At 43.7% G+C, this 24,378-nt stretch overlaps 1 protein-coding gene across 1 annotated transcript in view; it reads left to right on the top strand.

The window, feature by feature from the left end:
• Positions 1–9,236: 9,236 nt before the first annotated feature.
• Positions 9,237–24,378, top strand: part of arhgef2b (rho/rac guanine nucleotide exchange factor (GEF) 2b) — a 39,132-nt gene continuing 23,990 nt past the window's right edge. Inside the window, exon 1 of the mRNA XM_026185688.1 lies at positions 9,237–10,287. Coding sequence (XP_026041473.1) covers positions 10,231–10,287 — 57 coding nt within the window. The 5' untranslated portion in view covers positions 9,237–10,230. The remainder of the gene's footprint in view (positions 10,288–24,378) is intronic.

Below are 24,378 nucleotides of genomic sequence, written 5' to 3'. Positions count from 1 at the left end.
AAGCCTGTAGTTGTGTTCATTATCAGTTAGAGCCCCTCCTCATTCTTTTCTTCTTCTTCTTTGGTGCAATACTATGTACCCCTTTTGCCTCTCCCCTTTTTCTACAATTCCCCTGTGGGAGAGGTGGGTGTCATTTCTTTCCAACACCTGATAAAAAAAAGGTAAAAGAAAGAAAGACCTCCAAGTAAATAATTTGCCCACTCCAGCTCCTACGACCAAATACAAACAGTGGGGAAGAGGGTTAGCTCAACCCACCACAGCTCCCAAGCTAGCAAGGAGTATATATTCATGCTAGCATTTATGGCGCCTAAAACACATTTATGATACACACATACTACACACTTATAACATCTTACAAAAACAGGCTTAATAATGACAATAACTGAACTAAAATCGCAATCATAAACATCAGGGTGGCTAAATATGAATTATGTGTGTTTTAAGGTATGTCAGATTTCATGTTGTTTTTATCTTATGTCAAATATGTTACGTGTATATGCATACTTTATGTTTAATGTAAAAATAAATGCCAGCCCTTTTTCTACAATTCCCCTGTGGGAGAGGAGCTGGAGTGGGCAAATTATTTACTTGGAGGTCTTTCTTTCTTTTACCTTTTTTATCAGACAGAACGCAGAATCACACCGGTTACACTTTACCATACTGCAATTTTGGAATTGAACCAGTACCAAGTAAACACAGGGACAGTATAAAGGCAGCCCAGTGTGTCGAGATTTATGACATCATCAGTGTTTCTCTGTGATCTTTCCACAATAATTAGTTACCACAGCTAAACACACGTTTCATGCATTATGGTGATATTCTATATATGAATGCTTCTGCTCAATGTCTTCGAATGGTTGATTCTGTGTATCATGCTTGTCTGAGGTTCATCACTAACTGTAAATTTCAGACTCACCACTGTGAGTTATACTCTCAGGTAGGATGGCCTGCTTTGGTAAGTCGGAGGAAATCTCATTTATACAGTTTTATATATAAGGCGATACTTGGGTTGCTGCCTTCTTATATATGTTCCCTGCTTGTAATGAAACATGCTGGTCGGTATTCTCTTCATCCGCATGGTTACTTGTTGCTTTCTGTTCCATTTGCCCGAACTGAACTTGGTAAAAGAGCTTTTGTCCATTTAGCACCCTCGGCCTGGAACAAACTGCAGAAGGAATGGAAAATGACTGAATTCATTTCATTAAGTGATTTTAAATCTAAACTACGAATCCTTGAGGCCAAGTCCATAACATGCAACTGTTTCAATTAGATTGATTGTCATTTTAACTGACTTTTTATTTTATTTGAATTTTATTGAATTTTATTTTTATTTTATTTGTATTCTTTCACTTATTGTTGCATGTGTGTTGTTGCTGCCTGTGTTTGAGTAATTTCTGTAACTGTGAGACATCTGCTGCTGCCTATCTTGGCCAGGTCTCCCTTGAAAAAGAGGTTTTTAATCTCAATGGGATCTTCCTGGTTAAATAAAGGTTAATAAATAAATAAATAAATTTTGAAACTGTTTTGGTTTTGTTTGGGTTTTTTTGGGGGGGGGGGGGGGGGGGAGCATGTAGACCACAAAGGCCGGGTCCTCAGGAGGATGCAGCCTACGAATTTGGAAAAGCGGCGCTGCAGAGGAGCTAAACCACTTCTTTGAGGTGAAGGGACCAGAGGTATGGCACACACAAAACACCAGCCCCTCTCGCTCAGTTTTTGCATTTGCGCTCGCTCGCAATGTGTCGCTCGCGCTCTCAACATTTCTGCCCGTGCGTGCTCAACTCTTTCTCTACACCGTTATATTTGTGCCACAAAACCAGCCAATCACAGACTTGGAGGAAAAAAAATCTGATTGGCTGTTTTGGTCTCCAATCAGCTCGAAATGACGAAATGCAATATCCCAGAATGCATTTGGTCCAAAATTCAAAGGAGGCAGTGGCGGAGGAGCACAGAGTGGCGGAGTTTGAAATATTACTCTTTCTGGGTCACAAAATAAACTTTTAAGATATTTTCATGCGAGAATGTTTCTGTGTGAACTTCAAATATCTGCTCGATTTATCAAGACATCACATAAGTGCTCTGACGTTTTCGGAGATGCCTGTTACCCACCAGCTGACCGCATAGCTGGACTGGCCATTGGGCATACCAGACATTTGCCCGGTGGGCCGATGATGATTTTTCATTTTTATGTTTGTTTGTTTTTGTAACGGTATAAACAATGAAAGGTGGTGGATTAGCCAATTGGTCATGATCAACTCTGGGCTGGACCAATTACAACACATCCATATTGAAGGGAAAAGGAACGCGATAAGTCCCGTACTTTAGCTAGAATGAAAAAAGACACAAAGCTGGAGTTATTCTGTCTTTGATGCACAGCTGCCTCTTCTTCTCTCATCCTCTCACCCTCTCTCTCCTGTTGCTACTTCAATCATGAAACTGATCAATGATCCGCTGATCGTCTCTCTTGTTTGTTTATCTCCCACTTTGCGCCAGAAACAGGAAACCAGCAGATGTTGCGCTAAACAACAACAGCAGCACGTTCAAGCTTGATCAGCTGTTGTTATAATTTATTTAATATTACTTTCTAGTATCAGCTGATGTTTGCTGGAGCCACAGCTGTAAAAGCTGCTGGTCATGATATCGGTTTGGAAACACGAAGGTGATACAAATCATACATATATACCAACAAGACACAGTGTGCATCACTGTCACAGCAGCGTTTGTTTTAGTTCAAAGGCTTTATGGTTTTTCCTGTAATACCTGGTGGTGTAGTCGGTGATTTTTTTTGTCACTTCAGCCTTATATATTATGTTTAACCCGAGTGACCACCCGGTCAGCTGGTGGGTAACAGGCATCTCCGAAAACGTCAGAGCAGTTATGCAAATATGTGATGTCTTGATGAATCAAGCAGATATTTGAAGCTTACACAGCACCATTCTCGCATGAAAATATCTAAAAAGTTTATTTTGTGACCCAGAAAGAGTAATATTTCAAACTCTGCCACTCTGTGTTCCTCCGCCACTGCCTCGTTTGAGTTTTGGACGAAATGGATTCTGGGATATTGCATTTTGTCATTTCGAGCTGATTGGAGACCAGAGCAGCCAATCAGAATTTTTTTCCTCCAAGTCTGTGATTGGCTGGTTTTGTGGCACGAATATAACGGTGTAGAGCATAGGTGTCAAACTCTGGCCCACGGGGCAAATTTGGCCCGCAGCCTAATTACATTTGGCCCACGAAGACATACCAAATTACTTTTAGAGCTGGCCTACTGGTATTATACAGCTAATATATATATTGTTTAGTATCAAGCTTTGCTTGTTCCATATTCAGTTTTTCAGCAAAACTTGTTTGAGTCCATAAGAAAAGATTCATTCTTATATCTGGAGGAAGTTTTTTTTTCAATAAATATTAATGTTAGCCCGCAACCTTGTTCCAGTTTTGAATTTTGGCCCACCGTGTATTTGAGTTTGACACCCCTGGTGTAGAGAAAGAGTTGAGCACGCACGGGCAGAAATGTTGAGAGCGCAAGCAACACATTGCGAGCGAGCGCAAATGCAAAAACTGAGCGAGAGGGGCTGCTGTTGTGTGTGTGGATAATAGCAAACACTGAAATACATTTTTTGCATGCAGGAATGAATTTTGTTCACTCAAATTCAGCTTTTCTTCGCTCAAAATAAATTTCTCCTCAAAATGCAACACTTGCACCTGCAAACTTTTTTTACGTGCGCTCAATTTTTTTTTACGTGCACTCAGAATAGTGGCACAAAAATAACGCCATACAGAGGCAGCAGCAGCTAAAACATTGGACAGCAGCAGCAACCCAAGCCTCATGGTGCAGGAGTATGAGGTGATGAGGTGAGATGCACACTGAGGACAGTGAACCCCAGAAAGGCCACCAGTCCAGATTGGGTGACCAGAAGGGCCCTAAAAGAATGTGCAGACCAGCTGGCTGGGGTCTTCACTAAGATCTTCAATTCTTCATTGTCCCAGTCCTGCATCCCGCCGTGCCTAAAGTTGGCCACAATTGTCCCACTGCCAAAGCGCACCAACATTAGCAGCCTCAACAACTACCCACCAGTTGCTCTAACACCTGTTATAATGAACAGTGTGGGCAAGTAAGTAATTATAGTTACTAGTTACTTCTTCAAAAAAGTAACTGAGTTAGTAACTGAGTTACAAGATTCTAAAAGTAATTAATTACTTGAAAAGTAACTATTGCATTACTTTAAAAAAAATGTTTAACCCTCTGGGGTCCAGGGTATAACGGGCCATTTTTAACTACTTTTGATTTTCAGGGCTCAATCCTTGGCCCTCTTCTTTTTTCATTATACCTGCTCCCTTTGGGGTCTATTTTTAGAAAACACAAAATATCCTTTCACTGCTACGCAGACGACTGCCAAATTTATTTGCTTTTAGCACCAAATGGCCCAGGCTCCATCCAAATCCTTTTGAACTGCCTTGATATCAAAGCTTGGATGGCTCTGAACTTTTTGAGTTTCAATGAGAGTAAAACGGAGGTGATTGTATTTAGACCTAATAATATTTCATGTAGCCTGCTCGTAAATTGTGGTTGGCTAGGGTCTTATATCAAGCAGCATGTGACAAACTTGGGAGTCATTATGGACTCAGATTTTACTTGGACAAACATATTAGTTCGGTGTTGCAAAAAAGCTTTTTCCAGCTGGGGCAAATAGCTAAGCTGAAGACAGTTTTGTCAAGAGGTGACATGGAGAAGGTAATAATAATAATAATAATAATAATGGATTGGATTTATATAGCGCTATGCCTTTATTTCAACACGGCTTGACTATTGTAATGCACTGTTTTTTGGAGTCAGACAACGATCTCTTGCTCGTCTTCAGCTCATTCAAAATGCTGCTGCCCGCCTCTTAACTGGTACCCACAGCTATGAACATGTAACACCTATCCTGTCTTCTCTTCATTGGCTTCCTGTTCATCACAGAATCAATTTCAAAGTCCTAACACTGGTTTATAAATGCCTTAATGGTCTTGCTCCCCCATAACTTTCCGAGTTACTTCAGCCTTATATTCCTTCATGGACCCTCAGATCAGCTGACCAGCTGCTGTTGGTTGTCCCAAAATCAAGGCTTAAACGTAGAGGAGAACGAGCCTTTTCAGTTATGGCCCCAAAACTTTGGAATACGCTGCCTTTAGATATTAGACAGGCATCTTCGTTTCCTGTTTTTAAAATGCTCTTGAAAACACACCTTTTTTCGATAGTGTTCAGACTGGCTTGAGTTGATGTGGTTTTTATGTGTTTTATTATGTTTTATGTGAGCGTCAGTGGTTGTATCTTGTGTTTTATCCTGTGATTCTGTTCAGCACTTTGGGCAAACGTTTTGTTTTTAAATGTGCTATATAAATAAACTGGATTTGGATTTTCCCTCCACATTTCACCTTTAAAAACTATTTACTTTTCCTTGTTTAGTATCATCCTTTTCAGCACAACCTCACACGTCTGAATTTACAGTTATGTTTTCATTTTTTACATACTGTATTAGCACAATTGATCTAAAATCAGACAAAAACATAAAATCCGAGTAGAAAATTTTATATTTTTTACTGTAACAACCACAAACATGTTTAATGAATCATATTTCATAACTTTAAATGCAAATATAAATTGTCAATTTTAAAATCCTATGCACAAGTTTTGCAAACATAGTTATTTGCAGCCATTTACCTTTTAACCTTTTTATAACCTTTTCAGACTATTTACAGAACAATCAGCTGTTCTTCATTCAGTAAGATGCCACACAAATTATTTGTGCCACTCCAATAATTTCTGTCCAGCAGCAGGTGTATCACTCCTGTTTCTACCTGGAGACAGCAGTCGCCTCATTGTTCTGACACACAACACAAAACTATCCACAACACTACACACTAACTACACAAGACAACACATTAACTACACTCTCCAAACATGCTAAAAGTCACAAATCTCTCACATCTCAAAACTCGCTCTCGCTCTCTCTTTTTCTGCTCTCTCTCTCGCTGTCACTCCTAAATCTTCCGCCTCTTCCTAAACAACCAAATGTCATGTCGCCATATCATTTTTTGATTGGTCGACATGGTGCATTTTTCCACCAACACCAACATGTTTTTTGTTTGGTCATAAGCAGAGTGCTTGCTAGCGCTGTCCTTAGACAGTAAACGTGATGAAACTATTCAGGAACAAACGCCGTGTATATATTGTTTATCATGACTCTGGTTTTACGTGGCCTGTCAACACAATTTAAAAACTGTTATATATCACCTTGTTGCTTTGTCATCTTGAAGTGGTCATGTAATTGGCTTACCCCGACCACTTTATTCTTCTTCAATCAAACAGCAGCACTCATGCGATTGTTTTGCTCACTAGCTCCAGGTGTTGTGCCAGAAAGTGGTCGTCGGGCAGAAAGTGATTGCTGTCCGCGGGAGTGCCCGCAAATGCTTAAAGCTGTAGCGCCTCGATTACTTACAGCTACTTCTGTGTAACTAATATAATGTGCAGTAAGCTGAACACAGCTTCAACCGTCTGTTGAAAAATAGTAACGGACCGTATTTTGTTGTTAGTAATGGTAACGGCGTTGTAACGATAGGAACAGTAATTACTCATATTACTCGTTACCAGTGTTGGTCAAGTTACTTGAAAAAAGTAATCAGTAACTAATTACTGATTACTTCCCCAAAAAAGTAATCCCGTTACTTTACTGATTACTTATTTTCAAAAGTAATTAATTACTTAGTTACTTTTTAAAAACACGATTTACAACCTGAATAGTTGATAAAGCGATAGATCTTTCAGCCCAATTCTACTTTTTCTACATAATCCATCATACAAAATGTAATCAAATGGAAAAGTCTCTTTTTAAAACTTGTTTTATTAGTTTTAATCTTTTAACTTTATGCATCAAGCAAACATTTAATTATATGCAACATTCTCTGACTGGAAGAAATTTGTTTAATATTTAAACCTATTTTCTGCACATTCCAGCACATAAAATATTTTTTTTGTGTGTTTACACTCACTCTTTCAAATAGATGCAAGTAAAACACTGCAGAAAATAAATAAAGTCAAAGACTAGCGGAGGTAGGGTAGGCAGAGGTTTGTCCTGGTGCAGGTGTGCCACAGCGGTCAGTGGAAGAATCCACGAGTTTCTCTGTGAATTTCCCATTACGTTGTAGCTACTCGGTGCTTGTTGGAGGTTTAGGGGTTTTTTCGCTGTAAAAAGAAGTTTTCTTCCCACGCACAGCGGACACTAATGTTTTTGTCACTTTTTATGGAATCAAACTCAAAGTAAGGTCAGTACTTCCACGCTTTAAACGCTGCACGCTCATACTCTCTCTGCACTCGATAATGATCCATTGTTGATCTGCACACAGCTGTTGTCACAAACGTCGCACTCGCTTACGTCACTGTCATGAGACATTCTCGCAAAAAAAATCATGGTTTTAGTAACACAGTAACGCAGTGTTCCTACGGGAAAGTAACGGTAATCTAATTACCGTTTTTGCAATAGTAATCCCTTACTTTACTCGTTACTTGAAAAAAGTAATCGGATTACAGTAACGCGTTACAAGTATCTCTGCTTGTTACTGAAAAAAGTAGCACCGTTAGTAACGTCGTTACTTGTAACGCCGTTATTCCCACCACAGATAATGAAGTGCTTCGAGAAACTGGTCCGACGTCACATCATGTCCTGTCTGCCACCCACACTCGACCCGCTCCAGTTCGCATACAGAGCTAACAGATCAACTGAAGACGCCATTGTTGCAATGCACCACATCACCATCTCTCACCTGGAACATCAGAGGCGATTCACCAGGCTGCTCTTTGTTGACTTTCGCTCTGCTTTTAATACGATACTCCCCAACAGACTAATAGTTAAACTGCTGGATATCGGACTTCCTTCTACTACCTGCTGCTGGATCAGAGACTTCCTGTCAGACCGTGTATAGAGGGTTAGAGTGGGGCCTCATCTTTCCTCAGCCCTCAGCCTTAACACCAGCTCTCCACAAGGCTGTGTACTAACACCCCTACTGTACACTCTGTACACACATGACTGTGTTAGTTCCCACCCAGTCAATGCAGACATGATATAGAGCTGAGGTCCAGAGCATGTCGGATTTGTGTGCAGACAACAACCTGGACTTCAATACCACCAAGACAAAAGAGCTCGTAGTCAACTTCAGAAGGAGGAAATCTGAGCTGCAGCATCAACAGGGAGTGCATGGAAAGGGTGTCCAGTTTCAAGTTCCTGGGTGTGCACATAGAAACAGACCTCCAATGGAGCTCAAACACCTCGGCGGTTTTAAAGAAGCCCCAACAGCATCTTCATTTTCTGAGAATCCTCAGAAAAATGGAGCTGAAGAAGGTGCTGCTGATCGTCTTTTACCGCTGCTCCATTGAAAGTGTGCTGACAAACTGCATCTGTGTGCTGTTCTCCAGCTGCACCACAGCATTTCAGAGGGTTATTAATATGGTCCAAAAAATCATTGGACATCCTCTTCCCTCCGTTAAGGACCTTTACAGCACTCGCTGTCTCCAGAGGGCACGCAGCAATAGTAATGTGCAATAAACATACTCATTCTTTTATTTATTACGTCATTCATTTGCTCATACCATTCATGCACTTAAAAAAATCCACTTTAATTTAAGTTACTGTGCTGTTTTGTTGTGCTATTGTACTAGGTATGACTGTGCAATGACAATAAAGAGTTGTCTTTATTTGCTGTTTTATCGGTTTGCTAGTTGTTGAATAGCCCTGATCAATGTAAACAGCTGACCTGACTGGATACCTCCCTGGACTTTTTAGGGGGAGGTAACAATGTTTAAAACGATAACAATAATATTTATATTTATAACAAGGTGCAATAATAATTAATGTGCAATAATAACAGTGTGCAATACACATACACTTATTCTTCTTTTTTATACTAAGTTAATATACTGTGTTGTGTTGTTTGTTACGTTGTGATGTGTCATATCGTGTCGTGTTGTGTTATATGTAGTGCCGACGTAGGACAGTTTTTCCAATTTCATTGTACTACTGTACTATGTATGACTGTGCAATGACAATAAAGAGTTATCTTATCTTATCTTAATAGTTTTGTGAGCTTTGACCTGAGATTCTGGCGTTTCTGGCAAAATACATTGATATTTAAAAATCAATTCAGAATTTATTGAATCAAAATCACTTTATTCAAGCTAAAATCGTTTTGAGTCAGAAAAATCGATTATTGAAACCCACCGCTATTTATAATTTAGTCTGGTAACCACCGGTTTCACTAACTAACCAGACCCCACTAACTGTGGACTGTGGGAGGAAGCCGGAGAGAACCCACGCACAAAAAGGCCCCGCCCTCATTGTGGAGTTGAACCACTACTGGCCGTGATGTCAAAATATCCATTTTTCCCTTTGAAAGACTAAAGGTTAAATATCAGCTGTATTTCCTCCGGCCAGTCAAGAGGGGGCGGTAGGCTTTCATGACGTCACTATCCTCAGGTTAATGTGTTTGTTAATTGCTGGCTGTCATGGTAACAGTGTGGCGGCCTGTGCCGGGAGGCAGTTGCAGACAAACGTTTGGCTCTGTGTGAAGTGATCTATCCGCTTCTGATCGATCACATGACTGTTGTGGAGCTGCTTCCGATCGGTCTGATCTGTCATCGATCGCTTTTTCTTTGTGTCCGATGGAGGTTCGTTTCTTGTCTACGCCAATGTACTCCGGTCTCCGCGCGCAGTGGGCGGGGATTGACCTCCGGGGTTCCACGTCACACCGCGATGGTTGTCCACCCTGCGCCCGCGCGGGCGGGTCTATTTTATCCGCGCAAGTCATCAGTCACGTGACGCCCTCGGCTGTCCTAGTGGCTGATGAGGGTCACGTGAGCTGTGGACACGTTGTCATAGAGACTGACTCCCCCCTCACTATCGTCAACCCGCCCCGGTAGAGAAAAGAAGCGCTCCCTGACAACTGGCGGGGGGCTGGGCTCACAGACCTGAGTGGATTGTGATTGGTCGAGCGTCCCAGCAGCGGGCTGAGCTGTGATTAGTTAGAAGTACAGAGCTTCGCTGTCAGTCAGAGAGAAGCCCCGCCCCCTCCGCTCAGACCGCGGACGCTCCGGGACGAGAACCGCACTTCTTTGATCAGAGACCGGAGCAATCAGCTGGATCAATCGGAGATCGGCAGGTGATCGACCATCGGCTGATCAGGGATCGGTTGATCAGGGGAATGTCCCGGCTGCTGGAGAGTAGGAGGCAGGACAGGATGAAGGAAATTAACCTGAAGGTGAGTTCACCGGAAAAAAGAAAGAAATGCTCTCCGGGCGCGTGCACACCGCTCCTCGCGGATGGATCGGGGCAGACGGCTGCGCGCGTCCGATCAGGAGTTATTGATGAGTGATCGTTGAGGGAGCGGCGGGAGGCGGCTGTTCCGCTTTGTTTCCGCTTAGACTGTTCCGTTACTATAGAGTATCGATCACAGCATCGATACCTGCTGATCAGACACTGATCGGCTACTGATCGGTCGTACACGCTGATCACCGATCGATCGATGATCAGCGTGTACAGGAGGCTGTGTTTGAACACGTGAGGAAAGTTTGAGGAGAAACGGAAACGGGACTTTTTTTTCCGTTCAGACTGAAAACTGCTCAGAGCGCGCGCGCGCGTGTGTGTTCAGCGTCCGTGTGCGTTCGTGGCGCGTGTGCGTTCGGCCTGTGTGCGTGTGTTCACACTGAGTTTTGGTGTGTATTAGTTTGTGTGTCCGTTAGCTGCAGCGTGGCCGCTTTGTCCTGCAGGAGGAAATGAGAAGGGGGAGGGGAGGCTGTGTGTGTGTGTGTGTGTGTGTGTGTGTGTGTGTGTGTGTGTGTGTGTGTGTGTGTGTGTGTCAGACAGGAAGCAGGGAGGAGGAGTGAATATTTGACTGTGAATATTTGACCTCTGACCTCTGAGCCGTAAATAAAGACGGAAACTGAGACAGGTGACACACTAATAAAGTTTAGTAGAAGATAAACCCTTTAAATGCTTAAAAAAACACACACACACACACCGTCTCTCTCTCTCACACACACTCCGTAAAACTTTATTTGAAGTCCTTCATTGATCTGCCATCAGTGAAACTGATCAGTTTTAGTTCATTGATCAACGCTGATCGATACCCTCTGTCTGCACCAAGTATTGCTACAGACCGACCAATCAGCTGCTTCAGATGATGATGAGAACATGATGGGAGGTGTGAGGCCCAGAGCAAATGTCACGTTGATCAGTGAGCTGACATTACCTGAGCTCAGGTGAGGAGGCTTCACTCAGTCAGAATAACCTCACATGAACACCAGATCATGTGATTACCGCCCCGTCACATGATCTCTCTCTAACGCTACACAATGAGGGCAGAGCTGCACTTTGACCTATGCTCAGGCAGATGCTTCACTCTGATGTCAGAGAAGGAAGCGAATGTTTCCCTCGTGCCAGCACGCGACCACGTTTCCATGATGACCTGACGGTGCGCTGCTATGAATTATGGGATCGCATAATCTCCCAAAGGGCGCCGCAGTGTCCCCTGGCATGGAGGAAGCTGTAAAACTCCTTTCAGCTCTGACTGAGGAACACTGATCTTACCATTAGCTGTGCGGTCATGTGACTGCGCTGCAGTGCATTGTGGGATGGAAGTAGAGCCGGTGTGTACTTTGCTGAAGAAGGAGTCCTGTTTCTATGGTTACCCACATGTTAAAAATTGACATTTTCAAACTGTGAGTGTATTTCAGCAGCCAACCACAGGAGGAAGAAGCCACAATCAATAACCTTTGACCCTGATCAGGTGACTGTGCGTGTGCAGAAACAGGTTATTATAAACGAGTTTAATCAGAGACGCAGTTTGAACAGTTAATGAAAAATAAAGTCAACACTGCAGCTGTCACACACACACAGACACACACATACACACTGTCTCTCTCACACACACACTCTCACACACACACACACACACACACACACACTGTCTCTCTCACACACACACTCTCACACACACACACACACACACACACACACACACACATACACACTGTCTCTCTCACACACACACTCTCACACACACTCTCACACACACACACACACACTCTCTCTCTCGCACTGCATGCTGGGAGTTTGCTGGTGGTGAGTTTGGTGTGTCTGAGTGTGAGTGTGAGGTGTGACCCTTATTAGCTGAGGTGATCAAGCAGAAGACACTAGATATAGCCTTTCTCCAAGAAACACATACTGACAGTACAAATGAAATAGACTGGGGTCTGTGGTGGGGAGGGCAGCAGCTTCGTAGCCATGGGACAAATTTTAGTGCAGGAGTTGCTATTTTATTTTCTCCTTCTCTTAATGCAAATATTACTTTCAGCATGGAGATGGTAAAGGGGAGAGTCCTTATGGTGAAAGGTGAAATAGGTTTTATTTTTACTTTTGTTGTTGTCTATGCACCAACCTTAGGGTCAAGGGGACTGTGTTGTGTTGGGTGGGGACTGTAATTGTTGTCTTGACTTTACTTTGGATAGGACAGGGGCGGAGCCGCATCTTTATCAGATGTCCTACGGAAAATTAACTTGGTTGAGGCATGGAGGATGAAGCATCCTTCCCCAGGCAGTATACCTGGGTGAAAGTCAATGATGGCAGAGTTAGTGCAGCCAGATTACACGAGTTTTATTTGTCTGTTTCACTTACTGCTCGAATTGTTAACTGTCAGTGTTTTCATGTTGTTTTTTCAGATCATCACTAATTTCTTTTTTTTTTTTGTTGCCTGTCCCATTTGGATCTTTAGCCGTCAGAATTGTTGTCTGAAGGCCAAGAAAGATGCCAAGCGGCTTTACTTTACCAATTGGATCATCATGGCCTTGCCATATTGGTCCATTTGATTGACCTTTATTATAATTATGTATTTATTTGATTTGATTTTCGGTTGTTACAGATGGGACAGACATGACTGGGGGATAGGACAGGGAGAAAGAATGAAAGAAAGAGAGGGAGAGAAAGAAAAACAGAGGGGAGAAGAGACGGTGAGAAGGGGGGGAAGAAAAAAAAGAAAAACAAACAAAACACCTGGATCACCTGTATGGAGAAAAAAAACAGAAGAGAAAGCAAACAACAAAGAGCAACATAATAAAAAAACAGCACCATCACAATAAACTAGCTAGCAGTAGATAACAGTAGATGCTAAATATTACATGTTATTGTGCTGTACGTAAGATCAGCAGCGCACAATGTGCTTTGAGGTAGTTTGTGTAGTGTGAACACCCGTGTGCATACCTGTGTGGATCAGTACGTTTGTATTCCAAAGGTTTCTCCATGTAACGATCTGCTAGGGAGTGTGGGGAGCCATAGCCCTGTCCACCAGGACATGAAGCAGGTATGGAAGAGATCCAGGCCCCAGACATCCAGAGGCCCCAGAATACGAGGACCCGAGGAGGACCACCAGGGAGGCAACCGTGTCACCCTCCTGGGAAGAGCTGAGGAGAGCCCCAAAGGAGAGGTCACCCAGCAGCCACGGAGCAGAGACCAGAGGGGGTAGCCGATAAGTGCCCACGGGCTCTGCCGGCAGCCAGCTGTGCCAGAGAGGACCAGGCCTCAGGCTGTACCCCACCCCCCGGAAGGGGCCCAGCCGGGCCACAGGCGCCAGGCCCCGCCAATCAGCCACCAGGAGTGAGCCGGTACATGCATGAGCGCCCAGCCCCAGACACCAAGAACCACCAACACACCAACATCTGAAGGCATCAGCGACTGGCAGGGAGTGTGGTGAGCGGAGATAGGCCTCCATACCTCGGAGAGCTTGAGATGTTCCCAGAGAGGTGAAGTCTAAGACCCAAGCTGACATATAGACACAGATGAACAGGCACACGCAGACATAAAACGTGCATTCCCACCCCCATATACAGAAAAAACAAATACTCGGCACTGCCCAAACATACTCTATATCCCAGGTCCGGGTACCCCTGTCCCCAGAGGGGCAAACCGTAGAGAGTTAGAGAGCCCTGCAGTTGGGCCGATGCACCAGAGGTCCCCATGCACCCACCCGCCCACCGACCCGGCAACACAACAACCAGGACAAAGGCCTGGCCAGAGCCCCGGCCTGGGGGCGGAGCACCCCCAGACCCCTAAGCCTCCACGCCCATCCCGGATCCACTCAGGGGCAGCCAGGCTACCAGGCCAGTAACCAACTTCCGCCAGCATAGACCCTCCCCCATCTCCGCTGTACGTAGCCACAAGGAAAACACCATCTAAGAGCCACCAGAGCCCCTAACCAGGTCATGGCCACAACCCCTGCGTTAGGCCTTCCAGGGAAAACGTCCCTAGGGAATCCCTAAACGCCCTAAGACCGTCCCTACCCCCATATCAACCACAATAGCAAAGGTAGGACTAAACCATAACCCCCCCCACCCCCACTAGGTGATGAAGCCTATCAGAGGGATTGATCAAATGTGATGGCAGAGGCTGTATCAAGACTAATGTGCTCTATTAGATGGTTTTTATATTGGTTAGAATTAAGATTATTTTTATTTTCCAGTTAGTGAGGACCATAGGGCCGTAAAAACAATGTGGGCTGTGTTTATTTCTGTAACGACCTCATCCAAGTTGCCTAGCAAGCACACTAAAGGGGAGGCTGGAATGTTACATTTCAGACACTTTGATAAGTCTTCACATATCTCGCGCCAAAACTTCTGAACTGGTGGACAGAACCAAAGAGTGTGGACATAATTGTCCGGTGTATTTGCTTGACAGTGTGAGCAGTTATTGGAAGACGTATAGCTCATCTTGAACATCCTATGACCAGTATAGTGCACTCTGTGTAATATTTTGTATTGTATTAATTGCCAACTGGGATTTCTGATCCATTGAAAGGTTTTTAAGCAAATCTGAGACCAAAGGTTTTGGTCTAAGCTGATTGATAAATCCACTTCCCATTTTGCAATAGGAAGGGATATTGATTCATCTATTTTAGAAAGTGTTCTGTATATTTTACAGAATAATTTGGGGGATTTTAGATTAAAAAATTGTACCACACTTGGTGGTGTTTGTAATTCAGCTTCACTGGGATTAAATTTCTTTTTTACTATGGACTTAATTTGTTGATATTCCAAAAATCTTTTCTTGTTAATGCCATATTGTATAACTAGTCTGTCAAACGAAATAAAGTCTGTTCCTTCCAATGTATGTTCCAAGTATTTAATTCCTTTACCACTCCAATCTGGCAAGTTGATCATATCATTGTTTTGTAATACCGGTATGTCCGGATTGTTCCAGATAGGTGTACGTTTACATGGGATTAATGAAGACTCTGTCATTTTTAGAAACTCCCACCATGCTGTTAGAGAAGAGCTAATATTGATGCTTTTAAAGCATTCATGTCGTTTGTTGTTTGAGCTGATAAATGGTAGGTCTGAAATTTCTAGGTTATTACATAGTGCCTGTTCTACATCTATCCAAGGTTCATCTAAGAAGGTGTGTTTCAACCATCTAGAGATGAACTTGAAGCCTGTTGGCTAAAAAGTAGTGATTGAAGTTAGGCAGATCTAGTCCTCCTTTATCCTTGGTCCTTTGTAATGTTTTTAAGGTGATACGTGGGGGTTTATCTTTCCAAAGGAATTTAGAAATATACAAGTCCCTAGGGAATCCCTAAACGCCCTAAGACCGTCCCTACCCCCATATCAACCACAATAGCAAAGGTAGGACTAAACCATAACCCCCCCCCCCACTAGGTGATGAAGCCTATCAGAGGGATTGATCAAATGTGATGGCAGAGGCTGTATCAAGACTTGTGATGGTTTGTTCGGGTAGACATTTCCATCTAGTCAGATCGCCTTCTACTGTCTTTAAAAGTGGGATGTGGTTTCATGTAGTTAGATCTGCAAGCTTGGGAGAAACATTAATACCTAAATATTTAATATTTCCAGATTGCAGTCGGGTAGATGAAGAATTATGGAAGGAGCAATTAATCGGAAGAACTGTAGATTTTTACCAGTTAATTGAATAATCTTGGACTTTTGAGAAAGAGTTTATCAATGCAATCACCCCAGAGATATTGGTTTGTGAGTTTTGGCGAAAAAGTAACACATCATCTGCATAAAGGCTGATTTTATGTTCTACATCCATACATTTTAGGCCCTTAATTGTTGTAGCCTATCTAATTGCTGCTGCTAGTGATTCAATAAAAATTGCAAACAGTGAAGGGGAGAGTGGGCATCCCTGCCTGGTGCCCCTCAGGAGACAGAAGCTGGAGGATGTTTGGTCATTTGTTTATGAAAGAATTTCCGAAACCAAATTTGTGTAAAGTTGCAAATAAAAATTTCCAGTTAACTCTGTCAAACGCCTTTTCTGCATCAAGAGAGAATATTATGGTTTCAATATTTTTACTACATGAGTAGTCTATTAAATTAAGTAGTCTACGTGTATTTGTTGATGAGTGCCTACCTTTTATGAAACCAGTTTCGTCAGGATGAATTAAAAGGGGGGTTATTTTCTCTAATCTCTTTGAGAGAGCTTTGCAGATTATTTTAAGGTCTACATTTATAAGGGATATTGGACGATAGCTTGAAGGAAATACAGGGTTTTCACCTGGTTTTAGTAAGAGACTAATATTTGCAGAGTGCATATTTGGTGGAAGTCTGCCATTTTCTTTGATTTCCTGCAACATCCTGTGAAAAATTGGTGCCAGAATTGTCCAGAATTCTTTGTAGAATTCTGCTGGAAAGCCGTCTGGACCTGGAGTCTTATTAGTGGGCATACTTACCAGCGCTTACTGGAGTTCACCTGGCGTCAGTGGCGAATCCAGTGCCACTGCTTGGGTATCTAATAATTTTGGGAGAGTTACATTATCGAGAAATTGATCAATTTAGTTTTTAAATGGGTTCATTTGTGGTGTATATAAAGATTCATATGTCTATCGATTGACTCCAGGATGTCCACAATGTCTTTGCTGGCAGGTGATGTTGTGCCGGGGGAGTCTGCCGGGCGACATCTTTTAGATGGCGGCGTCTCAACTTTGGCCAGGGAAGACGCACTCTGGGCCTTCTTCATTACTAGGTCATGGAAGCACCGGTTGATGAAATCTTGGAGAGCGTCTAAACTCTCCTCGTTGTCCTCCAGGGTGTTGGAGATAGTTGGACAAATGTGGTTAGTTAAATGACAAGTGATTAGTGTATTTGGAATACTTGAAGTTTAAAAGCATTTTTTAATTTCTATGCTACCCTTTGCTTTTTCCCGCCAAATCTCCAGCGTCTGACGTCCCCTACAGCATAATTCGCTTACCCGTCTCCCTTCCGTCCCTTACCGTCTCCCTTCTGTCACTTAGTTTTAATGGAGCTGTTTCTATCTACCACCAGTAAATCCAAACCTTTTTGGCGGTTCAATGTAAAATTATTGCATGGTCAGATTTTCTGTGAAAATTTTAGGTGTTTTGGGATTACTGGAGATCAAGGAAGGATGATTTTAATTCCTTCGTTCAATGGTGGGAGGTAGGAAATTTGTGTGTTTTGTCAGCAAAATGGTTTTAATTTGATAGTCAATATCATGACAACTGTGCAGGAGCTAGAAAAAGAGATAACACATATGGAGAATGTCTCATCAGGCTCCAGGACATGGACGCTCCAACTACATTTTCCTTTAATTTGGGGAAATCTGTGGTTCACAGAAAGCAAATGGTGTGTCTTCATCTTTCGGATGGAAAGGTGACCACAGATCTGGCTGAGATGAGAAGGCATGCAGTGGCCTTTTACACGGACTTGTTTAGTGCGGATAGCTGTGGTGTGGACTCTGCTTCGGACCTTCTGCAGGGGCTTCCTCAGCTGAGTCCAGGGGATCAGGATGTTTTAAACAGGGATATAACCTTGGATGAGCTGTTTGTGGCGGTGTCTCAGATGGCTTCAGGCAAAGCTCCAGGAATAGATGGTTTACCATCGGAGTTTCTTGAGCACTTCTGGAGTCTTCTGGGTCGGGACAGCTCTATAGCATTGCTATTGAGCCTTTTCTCTGTAGACTGAGGAGCAAGTTGAGGGGCTTCTCTTTGCCAGATCTCGCTCAGAGCCCTCCTGTTGTTGTGTCAGCATGTGCTGATGATGTTAATGTTTTTATTAAGGATCAAAGGGATGTGGAGGAATTAAAGGAATGTCTGGTTTTGTATGAAAACGCTTCTTCAGCCAGGGTTAATTGGGGTAAGAGTGAGGCCTGTTTGGTGGGGCATTTGGCGAGTATTCCCAAACTTCCTGGGAACCTTCGCTGGGGTCAAAGGGGCATTGAAACTCTTGGGGTTTACTTGGGGAGTGATGACTTTGTGAAGCAGAACTGGGAGGGAGTGCAGGAACAGGTGGAGGCTGAGTTGTCTAAATGGAACCGGTTACTCCCCTACCTGTCCTACAGGGGTAGAGTTGTAATAGCTAATAATCTAGTTGCCTTGTCTTTATGGCACAGGTTACTTGTTTTAGTGTCACCACCCGGTCTTCTGGAAGAGGTGCAGCGGCTTCTGGTGAAGTTTGTCTGGTCGGGTCAGCATTGGCTTCGTGCGGTGGGCCTGTATCTTCCTGTGGCGGAGGGGGGACAAGGCCTAATAGATGTTTTGTCCAGAACTCCAACCTTTAGACAACAGACGGCACAGAGGCTGCTGTATGGCTGTGGTCACAGCTGGATGACTTCTGCTCAATTGTTGCTTAGGAGAGCGGGCCGGCTTGGATTGGACCAACAACTCTTTCTTCTGAAATTGGATTAAGTGGACCTGTCTGGGCTTGTACCATTTTACAGCTCGGTGGTTAATGCCTGGCGGGCGCTGAAGGTTGCACGTACTCCTAACCCCAGACCTGGGATGTGGCTTTTTAAGGAGCCACTGTTTTTTTAATGACTTCCTGGCACTATGTTCTTGTTTGTGGAGGCTGGCATTATCAAACTCTGTCATCTTACAAGGATGTCAATGGGTGCACTTGGTGGTGCCACAGGCATTAAGTCCTCCAGAATCCTGGGGAGAATTATGGAGGAAATTTGGCAATCTCTGTCGCCATCACTGAGAGACTTTGCTGGAGACTGGGTCCTCGCTGATCAATGGGCTGATGACAGCGAATATGTTTTTCCTTCATTGATGGTCAGTCCTTCCTTTGAGGAGCAGCCTGAGGGGAGTGGCATGCTTCTCTCCCTGGGAACACCAGTGCGGATAGTTTCAGCTCTTGTGTGAAGAAGCAGCTTTATTTATGCTGTGTTAAGGTGCTGAATTTCCGCTCTCTGGTTGGAATCAGGGAGTCAAAATGAACTGAGTTTTTTAGCATTTTTGTGTTACTTTTTGGTGTTGTTTGTTTTTTCTTTTTAATGTGGTGTAAATAAAGTTGTGTGAAAAGTCTCTCACACTCTCTCTCGCTCTCTCACACACACACACAGTCTCTCTCTCTCACACACACACACACACACACTGTCTCTCTCTCTCTCACACACACACACTGTCTCTCTCTCTCACACACACACACACGCACACTGTCTCTCTCTCTCACACACACACACAGTCTCTCTCTCTCACACACACACACACAGTCTCTCTCTCTCACTCACACACACACACACACAGTCTCTCTCTCTCACACACACACACACACACACACTGTCTCTCTCTCTCACACACACACACACACTGTCTCTCTCTCTCACACACACACACACTGTCTCTCTCTCTCACACACACACACACGCACACTGTCTCTCTCTCTCACACACACACACAGTCTCTCTCTCTCACACACACACACACAGTCTCTCTCTCTCACTCACACACACACACAGTCTCTCTCTCTCACACACACACACACACACACACACACAGTCTCTCTCTCTCACACACACACACACAGTCTCTCTCTCTCACTCACACACACACACAGTCTCTCTCTCTCACACACACACACACACACACACACACACAGTCTCTCTCTCTCACACACACACACACACACACTGTCTCTCTCTCACTCACACACACACACACACACACACACACACACACTGTCTCTCTCTCACTCACACACACACACACACACACACACACACTGTCTCTCTCTCACTCACACACACACACACACACTGTCTCTCTCTCACTCACACACACACACACTGTCTCTCTCTCACTCACACACACACACACACTGTCTCTCTCTCACACACACACACACACACACACACACACACACACACACACACACACACACACACACACACACTGTCTCTCTCTCACTCACACACACACACACACACACAGTCTCTCTCTCTCACACACACCACACACACACACACACACACACACACTGTCTCTCTCTCACTCACACACACACACACACACACACACACACACACACAGTCTCTCTCTCTCACTCACACACACACACTGTCTCTCTCTCTCTCTCTCACACTCACACTGTCTCTCTCACACACACACACACACACACACACACACACACACACACACACACACACACACACACACTGTCTCTCTCTCACACACACACACACACACACTGTCTCTCTCTCACACACACACACACTGTCTCTCTCACACACACACACACACACACACACACACACACACTGTCTCTCTCTCACACACACACACACACACACACACACACACACACACACACACAGTCTCTCTCTCTCACACACACACACACACTGTCTCTCTCTCACTCACACACACACACACACTGTCTCTCTCTCACTCACACACACACACACACTGTCTCTCTCTCACTCACACACACACACACACTGTCTCTCTCTCACACACACACACACACACACACACTGTCTCTCTCCCTCTCTCTCACACACACACACACACACACACACACACACACACACACACACACTGTCTCTCTCTCTCTACCTCTCTCTCTCTCTCTCTCTCTCACACTCACACTGTCTCTCTCTCACACACACACACACACACACACACACACACAGTCTCTCTCACACACACACACACACACACACACACACACACACACACACACACACACACACACACACACACACACACACACACACAGTCTCTCTCTCTCACACACACACAGTTTCTGTAATTCTCTAATTTTTCACTGAGCGTGCTCAGAGTGGTGCTTTTTACTTCTAAGGTAGTTAGAGTAGTGAAACTGGATCCATTTAAACACGAAAGCTTCTCACAGCCTGATGATGAAAATCGTTTCAACTTGTTGCAGATCAAAGTGGAAAGAACAGCTGATCTTGGTGTTTGTTCTGTGTTGCCAGCAGATTAGAATCAAGTAGAACCAAATGTAGACATTTTCTAAATCACCAGATTAATTCATGCAAATTCACATGACTAGAGCAGTTTGTGCTTCACACAGTGGTTTTAAAACGTATTCCCCCTGCAAAGAATCTACTGTAATAAAATAATCAGTGAAAACCCTTCTAGCTAATTTTAAACCAAAACTTTGGTAACCTGCTGCTTTCGTTTTTATTCTGTCAGCTGCAGACTCGTTGAAGGGTTTCAGAGCAAAGACGTTAGTGTAGTGTAGGAGTTCTCTTGTAGGATCAATTAATGTGCTTAGAACAACACTGCTGTAAAAGTGTTTGTCAAGAAATAAAGTTGCATAAAAAAAATCTTTATTTGGTATTTATTACTGATGCTCATCAGGGAAACACAAACACAGACCTAAGGAGCTTGGAAAGAAAAGCATCTGGACTTCTTTGAGTTGCTTGAAGATGTTTCACCTCTCATCCGAGAAGCTTCTTCAGTTCTAAGGTCAAATGGTGGAGAGTCCCAGATTTAAACCCAGTGGGAGTTTACTCCCAAAGAGGGACAAAAGGACCCCCTGATGATCCTCTACCTAATCACGTGAGCCAAGGTGTGAAAGCGGGTGTGGGTCACAATCAGCCAAGGTTTCAGGTGAGCTCATTGTGAAACCTGGCCCCACCCTATCATGTGATTTCCTGAGGTCAGATGGCCCAGGATGTGAATGTGTAAATCTCCCCACCATTTGACCTTAGAACTGAAGAAGCTTCTCGGATGAGAGGTGAAACATCTTCAAGCAACTCAAAGAAGTCCAGACGCTTTTCTTTCCAAGCTCCATAGAGCTTGGAAAGAAAGCTCTAAGGAGCTTTCTGGATGACTGAGAACCTTCACAAACACAGACCGTTCACACGTCGAAGTCTGAGGGATCTTCTAGCAATTGTGATCCTATTTTCTGGAGATGTGATTGGTCAGTAGGTGGTTATTTCATATCTGACGATGTCTAGTTACCATGTCGATTTACCCCAGAAAGAAGTGATTGACCTTGGTGTCCAAAACCCAATTTTCAAGCTACATTCACAAAACCTCTGACTCTTCTTGCAAAAACGTTCACCCCAAAACAATTCAAACTGTGCTCAAACCTGAACTATGCCATCAAATCATGCCTCAAGTCAATCTAAATTAAATACTACTGAGTAGTCACTAAACACTACATAGGAAAAAGGAAAACACAATGCTCAGGACATGAAGCATTAAGTCAGGCCAGCACAGACTGCGTTTCACCAGCGTGTTATCAGCTCTGCGGCTGGTACGCGGTGAGGTCACATGGGTCAGACTCCAGTGAAGCATTACCTGTTTCTCTTCTGTCCTCACTGAGTCTGCTGTCTCTCCCGTCTCTCCTCTAACCTCAGCTTACTTGCCCGCCGTCACATGACACCCCCCCCCCCCCACTCCACAGCACAGAGCTCGCTTTCTTCGTCTTCATCACTGAGCTCTTTATTTATTGATCAGCTGATCAGTGACTGTCACCAGTTTCTCTGTAACTATGATGCTTTTCTTGTCAATGCTGAGACGGTTTTCACATCACAGCTGCTGCAGTTTGTTTACCTTAAAACTTTAACTTTACAGACAGTTTAAAACAGGAGCTCTGTCATTGGCTGGCTGCTAGTCACATGATTTCTTTCCTTTAATTTATATCTGACCAGAAGAAGTTCAGAGTCAGAAACAGGAAGTAGTTATTATTTTCAGGCATGAGCTCAAATAGAAACACTGATCACATGCAGAGAAAACTCAAGCAGGAAGAATTAACCGTGTTTCTATAATCATCACCATCATTAGTTAAATCTGTGATTATTTCCACTGACAGTGTTGCTGTTTGTGACGGACACGAAGTGGGGCAGTGGAAGGATGGATATCTTGATGCTGTGCAAACGTCTCGTTCTTTATGCTTTGCTCATAAGCAGCCAGACTCGAGCAGGAGTTCTCCAGTAAAGTTATTTTGGACACTGGCTGCTTTTTCAGTCTGGTCCATGTACCTGACCACTGTGTTTGTTTAGCCTCATAGCTCTGACCTTTGAATCATTCAAACATAAAAAGGATAATAAATCAACGATGAACCAATGTTGTATCCACACATAAGACACCCCAGTGTCTTTAGGCTCTTTCTTACCAGTGTCCTGTTCACATTTCTTTACTGAACCTATGAAAAATGTTAAAGATAACACGGTTGGAAATAAAAATTTTTTTTAGTATTTTTGCACCAAAACAGTGAATTCCAAAGAGCTGGTATCTGAAAACTCAGCATATTTCAGCAGTGTGACCCTAGTAGCTGAACAGTATCACGTCCGTAACAGGAGTAAAAAAACCCAATAAAGACACGAGAGAGGACCTGGGAGATGATCCAGACCTCCAACTGATCGTCTGCTGCTCACGCATTACCACCCATGTGTGGCCCAGATCTGGTTTGCCAGGGGTGGCCCACACATGGGCCAGCACAAGGCCAGTTGCAAACACACAGTTTCAGCCGTGGCCCCAGATGTCAGCCTAATGTGTACCTTAATCAAGCCATGTAATAACAACATGTGCATAATAGTGCAAAAGTAACATGACAAAACTCTGTTCAGACAGTGAATCGACTGATCTTATATAACACTTTTCACTATTCCGGATTACTGAAAGTGCTCTATACAGCATGCCACATTCACCCACTTTCTCTAAACTGAGTGCTTCCTAACTACATTCATACACATTCACACTCTTGACATGCAGACTGGAGAAGCCAGGGATCGAACCACTAACCTTCCAATCAGCAGGCTGCTCTACCTCCTGAGCTACAGCCACTCAGTGGTAAACATGAGTAAACCCTCACTATGTTTTGGATAAAGAGCACGGTTTGACACAAACCTGTGAAACCTGTATTTGAAACGTTGGCTACCATAATAGTATAGTATTGCAACATGGCATTTGGGTCTTCTAACTAAAATAGGAAAATAGGAACATAAACAGTGCCATCATTGCCAGACCTGGCCCACATCTGGTTTACATACACTCTGCCATGACACCGGTCAGTCAGAAGTGCCAGCTTGATGCTGGATCCAAGGAAGACCTGCTTTCTATGAGCCTGGGCCACATAAA

Source organism: Astatotilapia calliptera, chromosome 11 (genome assembly GCF_900246225.1).
Source record: "Astatotilapia calliptera chromosome 11, fAstCal1.2, whole genome shotgun sequence".
NCBI classification, from domain to species: Eukaryota; Metazoa; Chordata; class Actinopteri; order Cichliformes; family Cichlidae; genus Astatotilapia; species Astatotilapia calliptera.
Note: the sequence above shows the minus strand (reverse complement) of the source record. Positions and strands in the feature narration are given on the sequence as shown.